General features: G+C 38.0%; 1 protein-coding gene across 1 annotated transcript in view; it reads left to right on the forward strand.

The window, feature by feature from the left end:
• Positions 1-8,513, forward strand: part of kif20ba (kinesin family member 20Ba) — a 34,109-nt gene that overhangs the window by 13,568 nt on the left and 12,028 nt on the right. Inside the window, exons 16-28 of the mRNA XM_016463647.1 lie at positions 76-283; positions 756-805; positions 964-1,083; positions 1,733-1,880; positions 2,657-3,617; positions 4,832-4,970; positions 5,080-5,202; positions 5,302-5,362; positions 5,499-5,624; positions 6,049-6,167; positions 6,263-6,418; positions 6,496-6,672; positions 8,159-8,293. Coding sequence (XP_016319133.1) covers positions 76-283; positions 756-805; positions 964-1,083; positions 1,733-1,880; positions 2,657-3,617; positions 4,832-4,970; positions 5,080-5,202; positions 5,302-5,362; positions 5,499-5,624; positions 6,049-6,167; positions 6,263-6,418; positions 6,496-6,672; positions 8,159-8,293 — 2,523 coding nt within the window. The remainder of the gene's footprint in view (positions 1-75; positions 284-755; positions 806-963; positions 1,084-1,732; positions 1,881-2,656; positions 3,618-4,831; positions 4,971-5,079; positions 5,203-5,301; positions 5,363-5,498; positions 5,625-6,048; positions 6,168-6,262; positions 6,419-6,495; positions 6,673-8,158; positions 8,294-8,513) is intronic.

The raw sequence follows: 8,513 nt of genomic DNA on the forward strand, positions 1-8,513 counted from the left end.
TTGTGTGTGTGTGTGTGTGTGTGTGTGTGTGTGTGTGTGTGTGTGTGTGTGTGTGTGTGTGTGTGATGTGTGTAGGAAGAGAACCATGTCAATGTAGACAGCATTCTTGACTCTATGAGCAGTGACCTGGCTGGAATCAAACAGGATGCCCAGGTTGCCCAGTCCTGCTTGGTGTCCTCTGACCCTAACGTCTCCGTGACACTGCTAGACCTTGAGAAAAAGGTCACTGAACTTTCAGAACTGCTCAGTGAAACTCAGAATCAGCTGTCACTCAAAACACTGGGTGAGAAACGATTGCAGATAAGCAGACCCAAAACAAATCTCCCCTTTCACAGAAATGTTTTGTGCATCCCCTCTACCTTCCGTGTTAAATGTTTTTGTTTTTTTTTCTGTTAGGGTTCCCACTATTCTGGAAAATTTTAATATATATATTTTTTTATATATAATTTGTCCCCCCCTAAGTCTTAAAAGGTCATGGATTTTTTAAATGAGTAATTTTCTAGTATCTCTATTTTTTTTCTTTACGTTTTTTTTTTTAGTATTTCTTCAGCAAGAAATTGCTTTTTGTGAGACCAAAACATTTCCATGGAAAAGTCATGGAAATTCATTGGCTAGAAAGTGTGGGAACCCTGTATTATGAGACAGATCCTTTTGCAGTAGGAATATAACCACATACACTTGCTTAGTGTTCACACTCCACCTTACCAAGCTTCCTAATCGCTTGATCTAACACCAAGCCCCATACTCCCTCACAGAGCTGGAAACCCAGAGCAGACTGTCAGATGAACTGGAGGAGGTGAAGAAGGTAAAACAGCCACTGTAAAAGGCTTCTGCCATTTTAACATATAGTATGAGGACCAGACTCACAGCATTTCTGCATAGGCAAGAGCCACTTTTTTTTTTTTTTTCCTTCAGAAACCGTAAAAATGTAGTTGAAGTTGTGGCTTGTTCTTCTGACTATAGGCTCTGGAGAGCCACAAGCAAAGGGAATGGGAGCTGAGTGAAATGTGCAGACAAAAGGATGAGATGGTTTCCAAACTCCAAACAGCTCTTGACCAACATGTAGAAAACACGGCTCAGGATGTGAGTGTGAACATCTAGAGATTTCATTTCAAATGTCCATAATAATTGGATGGTCTCTGTTAGATTGATTTTATTTATTTTTTTTTATGTTTAAGGCTGCATTTATTTGATCAACGATTCAGTAAAAACAGTAATATTGTAAAACATTACTACAATTTAATATAATCGTTTAATATAATAATTTGTCTTTAGTGTCACATGATCCTTCAGAAATCATTCCAATATGCTGATTCGGTGCTAAAGAGTTTCCGCACAGTTGTGATGCTTCATATTTTTGTGGAAACTGTGATGCAGTCTTTGTTGAATAGAAACGATAAATGCATAACAGTCAATAAATGTATGAATGAATTTAAAACAAAATTCTGACCCCAAACTTTTGAACAATAGTGTAACAGTATTTTAACTGGTTATGGAAAAGAATATTTGCCTGTCATTATCAAGTCATCTTTTTTTTTTCTTCTTCTATTTGGAGCTTGCTCATTGTCACTATGAACTCTTGTGTAGAAAAGATCTGTGTTCAAATTCATCAATTATTTTTCCACAAAACAAATAACATGACAGAATTATCATTTTGGGTGAACAGTTCCTTTACAGTTACACAATGTTTTTATTTACCGTGTTTATTTTTTCTTTTTGTTTGGATTTCCAGAGGACTCAAATTGACTCCATCAAAAAGGAGATCATCCAGCTTAAATGCAATTGTACCTGCTCAGAGCAGCGACCTGACACCTGGACTGAAACCAGAAAGCGGCGTCAGGAAAGGGAGGGGCTTGATGGACAGCCCCCTCTCAAGAAAGGTACAGACTCCGCCCCAGGTGCTGAAAAGTGCCGCCCAGCTTTTGTCACAACCAGAGGAGCTGGCAGAGAGAATCGGATCAAAGGACGACGATACCTTCACGGTCGAAAAAGGCTCTCGAACATAAAGAAATGATCATTATAAATATGTTTTAGAAAAAGTTACCACAGTGCATAACACCTGCATCTCAAAGTACTTCTGTGAAGTGTACTGTTTTTATGAACTCAACTGAATAAAGAAGTATATTTATTTTACACATGGAGAACACTGCCCACAATTAAAAGCACTATAAGTTATAAAAGGGTGGAAATACCAATAAAAAAAGGATGCTTGACTTTTAAATCAAAAAGAAAGAGTAACAGAAATGTTATTATAGTATTAAAGCAGCCCACACCCACATGAGGTGCTTCCTGACTCCCGAGTATGAATAGGAGGCTTTCAGGCTGAGTGATTCCACAGTTAAATGCCCCTCTTTCATCTTCAGAATGAAATCAAATTGAAAATTAATTTTATGCCCAAATGTGCGAGTAAAGACTAGTGCATTTTAGATTAAATTAATTACTTCCTTTGTTGCCAGGCCAGTAGCAATAAATTAGAAATGCCTGGTTGTACCAAACTAATTTAAATGTTGAAGCAATTTTTAAATGAAAAAAATGTATATTAAACAAACACATAAATATTGTGTTATTGCATGTCACACCGACAGATCATCAATATAAAAATATTTATATATATCTATATCTGTTAAGCGTTTCTAAAATGATCCATTCTTTATAGGTTCCCTGGAGGACTCAAAAGTCCAAGATGGTGTTCCAGATAATGGATGTCAAGACTCCGCCCTTCTTGAGGTCAAAGGTCAGCTGGAGTGCTGCCTTGCTGAATCCAAACAAAAAGACAAGCAGATCACAGATCTGGAGAAGGAGTGCCACACGTTAAAGGTTTGCATTCAGGATCTGAAGTCTAAACTGGAAGAAAGAGTTTCACAGGAACATTTTCTGCAAGACAAGGTACATCAGACATCCTTAGAAACTAAATCAGTGGTAACGGCAGTGGATTGCAGCAATTTGAAGGTAGAAGTTGTGTCCAATTATAGCAACACTACAGAACATTTAAAAGGTTCTTCTCAAGAACTGGCTGCTGCCAAATCACAAATGGCTAAGCAAGATCACGAACTGGGAGAGAAGAACAAACACATCTTGACTCTTGAACAGGAAATTACACTACTGCAACGGGAAGCAGAAACCTCCAGAAACATATTACCTGACTATGATGACCTCAAAAAAGTCAACTCTGACCTGCAGGCTGAGGTGACAACCCTTCGTGGGGTCAAAGCTGAACTAGAGAAGGCCAGATGCCTTGAGAACGAGAAGGAAGAGCGAAACACAGCACATCTGTCTAAAGAGGAGGGACTTGAAGACAGGGAGGTTGGGCTGACAAACCCTAACACTCTTGGATCTAAAAACAGGGAGACCCATAGCAAAATAAACATCACAATGTCTGAAAAGGAAGCTGAGCTGGCACAGAGGGAGAATGCCCTAGTGTCAAAGGAGGCTCAGCTCTTAGTGCTGCAGAAGAAGCTGAAGGAAGCGCAGGAGCTTCTGGAGGAGGAGGAGACGCAAGCTGTGCAGGAGGCGTGCAGGAGGGAGGCGGAGAGAAGGAGAGAGCTGCTGGCTGTGGCAGAGGAGGCCATCGCTCAGAAAGATGCAGAGCTACAGAAGAGACAAGAAGAGATCAACCGGTCAGTTATGTTCCTCCTCAGTTACATTACAGTTTCCTAAAACACAAGTTGCATTAAACCACCATACAAAATCAGTTCAGTTTATTTTTGCAGCGTTGGTGTCACACACGTCGAGCACATTCATTATTTCCACAAAAACATTAAGCAACTGTTTTCAACATTAATAATAGTACATGTTTCTTGAGGGGTTTGACCCTTGATTTCTGAAGGGTCATGTGACACTGAAGACTGGAGTAATGGCTGCTGAAAATTCAACTTTGCTATCACAGGAATAAATTCAAATACATTTTCAAATATATTAAAATATACTTTTTTTTTTTTTTTTGTAATATTATTACACAACGGTAACACAACGGTTTAGAACGGTAATATATAAAATGTGTGTGAAATGGAAAAAATGTATAATGTATTATCATTTTGTGTTTAGTCAATTCACTTGTACTTGATACTTTTTCGAAGTGAATGGCTGTTTAATGTTGATTCTTTGTAAAACAAAGCTTGTTTTTGGTCTTTGAAACTGACTTGGTGTGAACTGGAGTATTAGCAGCTTTTCTATAAGCATTGATGATTTTCATGAAAGCATCAAACAGCTCGTGAAATTGTATTACTTATTCCCTGAAAGGAATTGTCTTGCTTTATTTGTCAAAGATATTGCACAAGATTGCTGCTTTTGATGGATTAATAATTATCCCACACAGAAGGACATTGATTTATTTTAGCAGCCTGGAAGGCTTTTTATTGTCACTTCTTACTGAATAAGCACTAAAAGGCAAGTATATTTTAATTGAGATTGTGTGTAGTGCATTTTGTCAGAATAATGGTCATGTCTTTAAGGCTTTTTGCTAGTGGTTGACCAACATGGATTTTTCATTGCTTCATGCCAATATTTAGAGAGCAGGATAGAATGCCAAAATATATACCCACAATCCAGTAATAGCAAATGAAATGCATATTTGCTGAAGTGAAAAGAAAACTCATTTTATACAACATGTACTCAAACATCACTGAAAAAATATCAATTTGGAACTGACAAAAGGTAAAGATAAACACTTCTCTTAATTGACCAAGCAGACATGGTTTAATGATGCAGATAATCTCACATTAGCCCAAATACTGCCCAATTAATCAAACACCATTTATCAATACCTTTGCCTCAGATTTATTGTTTCTTTTTTGGTATTCATTCTATGTGCATTTGATTTTTCATCACTCAGGTTAAAGGAGGAGATTAAAACTAGTGAGTGTAAATTGAACAATATGGCTGTTGATCTGCGCAGAAGGGAAGATGATTCATCTGATCTTCGGGAAAAACTCTGTGACTCAAAGAAACAGATTCAGCAGGTCCGGAAAGAGGTGAGAACTCACTCTGTTTCAAACATCTTTACCATCTGGGCCAAAATGTGTCCGAGTTTATATTGAATCTGACTGATGTTGACTTGTGCTAAAACTCCTTATGACTTAGATCTCCTCCACGCGGGATGCTGAGAAATCTCTACGAATGAAGCTCAGTGATCTAGAAAAGACTAAAGCACAGCTCCAGAATGAGATCGCCAACAGGGACCGCGCCATCAACCAGCTGAAAGCTGTAAGCACCGCCTAGCGATGAAGAGCTAAAACCACAAAGAGAGAAACATTAATTGACACTGTCATGTGAACTAATTATTTTCTCTTTGTTCTAAAACAGGAACGATCTTCTGAATCGAAGTCAGATGAGAATCTGCTGCTCTATCAGAAAGCATGTAAAGGTAGGCTATATGTTGTTTAATTGCCTGCGTCTGCACAAGTGTGTGCCGTAATGGGTGTTATTTATTGTCAAGTGTTTAATTAAATGTGTGGCAATAAACAGTAAAGCATGTTAATGTTTGTTAATGGTTTCCGTAGATTTGCAGGAGCGCGAGCGTGTTATTGAAGACATGCGTTTGGCTCTGACAGAACAGGAGGAAACGCAGACAGAGCTGGACCTGGAGCTGGACAACAGAGAGGCTCAGATAAATGAGCTCACTCAGGGTACAAGATCACATGGAGAATATTGCATTCATAATACTTTAATGTACTGTATAGCATTTAATAGTAAGAAAGTATTGCAGGGTGTTGCTGTCTAACATAACATAAATTGAAAAAATAAATACAAAATACGGTATGTAACAAGTTTAAGTTTAATAGAAAAACCGACATTTGGTATCTCCCCATTTTGCTTTATTCACTTTATGTTCTCCAGCATGATTTGAGGGGATTTAAAAGATCATCTTGTTCTTTAAAGGGAGTTCATATGATTATAGTCACATATGTACTTATTTCTTAGTGACATAATATAAGTACAGAATTTTACATGTTTCTTATTGTTACATCAACATTTTTTTGTTGTTTTAAAACCATTAAAATTCAAAATCTTTATATTTGTTATTTATTACCTCACCGTATTTATTTCCAGAATTGATGAGGTTGAGAGAATTGCAACCTGAACAGAAGAACAGGAGAGATTCCAGATCAATCTCTGATGACGTTTTACAGGCCAGACAACAGACCACTCAGGCCCAGGAGAGCTTAAAGGTCTGTTGGCCAAATGTATTATCTATTTCTCTTCAACTGTATAAGAAATGCATGCTCATTGTCTTTGTTTGGTTCTTTGGGGTTCATGTTTGTAGCTGGCCAATGAAAAGCACCAGGCAGAGCGCAAGAAGTGGATGGAGGATAAGTTGGTTCTGATTGGTCAGGCTAAAGAGGCTGAGGAGAGAAGGAACCAGGACATGAGGCGATACGCTGATGATCGAGAACGGCATGCTCGCCAACAGGCCGAAATGGTAAATGGCAGTGTGTGTTCAGACACTAAATATATTTTTAGTTAAAGAGAGAATGACTGTTGATTTGTGTCAATTAGGAGTCTCTTGCCGCACGTCTTGCTGCTCGTGAGGAAGAGATGGAAAGCTGGAGAAAAGAGAGAGACACACTCGTCTCTGCTCTGGAGGTTCAGCTGAAAAAGCTTATCATGTCCAATGCAGAGAAAGACCAACAGATCAAGATCCTACAGTCCAGAAACACCCCCCAAACACCAGAGGTCAGTCTAGTGTCTGTTAATTTAATGAATTAATAATAATTTCAAAAATTAAAATTATTAGTGTCTGTTACAAACTCGCTTTCTATTCATGCTACACTACCTACTAGAAAATAAAATTTGAATTGATCAAGTGACAGTAAAGCCATTTAAAAATTGTCAAATAAATGCTGTTCTGTCAGAACCACTATCGTCAAAGATGATTGACAATTAGCATACAGTTTGGATTGGCGGTATGGTTCTGTTCTGGGCAAGAACTCCCTGCGCCTCCCTGCAGCCTAGCATGGATGAGAGCAGGGAGAGCAGCAATAACCCCCAGGGTAAACAGAACAGAACTACATAAATGTATTGCAGATATTGTTAAAGTTCAATCATTTTATGTACACATTTTAGAATTAGTCTGATTCAAGGAGAATCAGAAGGCTGAATCCCGACTGACAGAGGAGGAGTTGGGGATGGAGGAGGGTAATTAGCTATTGAGCAATGCGAAAACTGCTGATAATACTGAGGGACCTTATATATGAATGCTTAGATAAGTGTCGTATTCCCATAGGTAGATGGGGATCAGCTGAAGGTCAGCTGATGCGAGCTTGACTAACGTGACCTGCCAGAACTAACGCTACGTTTGATTTCTTTTGAACTTTCTATTTATCAAAGCATCCTGAAAAAAAGTATCACAGTTTCCAGTAATCAGATTTCAAACCTAACTGAATCCAGTAGATGCATCAGCCAATCATTGCACGGGGTAGGCAATAAGCAAAAAATGTCACTATGTTCTTACAAATTTTGGTTGATGATAATATTTATCGTAATATACACATTTTTATGGAAATATTTTATTTTAATGTCATGTACATTGTAATAATACAACTTTCATATATCTGTTCAGCGTGTATTTTTAAATGTGTAAAATTATTTGAGATAAAAAAGCATTCTTAATTTAGATGTTATTCAATAATTCTTGCGGTAATTCACTCAGTGGCAGTACAGGTGCATTTTGGAAAGTGTGATAGCAGTGTCGTCATTGTTCAGTGGCACTGAATACTTGATTCTGAATGGTTGACAGACATTCTAAGGGTTAATTTAGTCCTGAATTGTTTACTGCATTAGTGTCAAATTAGCAGACCTTCAAACAGCCATACAGCTCTTTTGAAGCCAAGCAAATCTAATAAAAATGAAATGCAATTCAGAAATTGTTTTTAGCTGAACTAAAGCTGACTGGGACCACTGTCCAGCCGAAAAATATATTATAATTATGGAGATCTAGTAATGTAGCCTATGTGACTATAAGACATGTATGTGTCATGTATACACACAGATTCCTATTGTCAACAATAGTCTTGCTTCTGCAAATATACATTATTTTTAAACCATGCACATTAAATAGCTGTATTACCACCTGAATGTTTGCTGTGTTGTTATACAGTTCATTCCTTCATCAATTTTACCCTACATGAAGTGTTGTTTTAACATTTTGTCCCTGTCTCAGGAGGTCACTGAGGACAGCAGGACCGAGGCACTGCAGGCAGAGCTGGCTGCAAAGGAGGCAGAGATCCAGAAACTAAAGGAACCGCTCCGTGTCAGCATTATAGACAGCAGCCTTCGTAGAAACTCATCTACCCAGGTCTGACAAACGTGTTTTATTACTGCCATTCACCCGCTACCTTTGATGATTTATTAGAGTCTGCATATGACAAATATAATCGCTGTCAAAAGACAAAGATCGTAATTTGAAGTGACTTTACTCTGAATGTTCTCAAAAAGCATTTTGGCATTTGTACTAAACACACTGCTGAGTGACCTTGTCCTTCAAACGATCATTTTTTATATATATACACCTCATT

Source organism: Sinocyclocheilus anshuiensis, unplaced genomic scaffold, assembly GCF_001515605.1.
Source record: "Sinocyclocheilus anshuiensis isolate Anshui unplaced genomic scaffold, SAMN03320099.WGS_v1.1 scaffold784, whole genome shotgun sequence".
NCBI classification, from domain to species: domain Eukaryota; kingdom Metazoa; phylum Chordata; class Actinopteri; order Cypriniformes; family Cyprinidae; genus Sinocyclocheilus; species Sinocyclocheilus anshuiensis.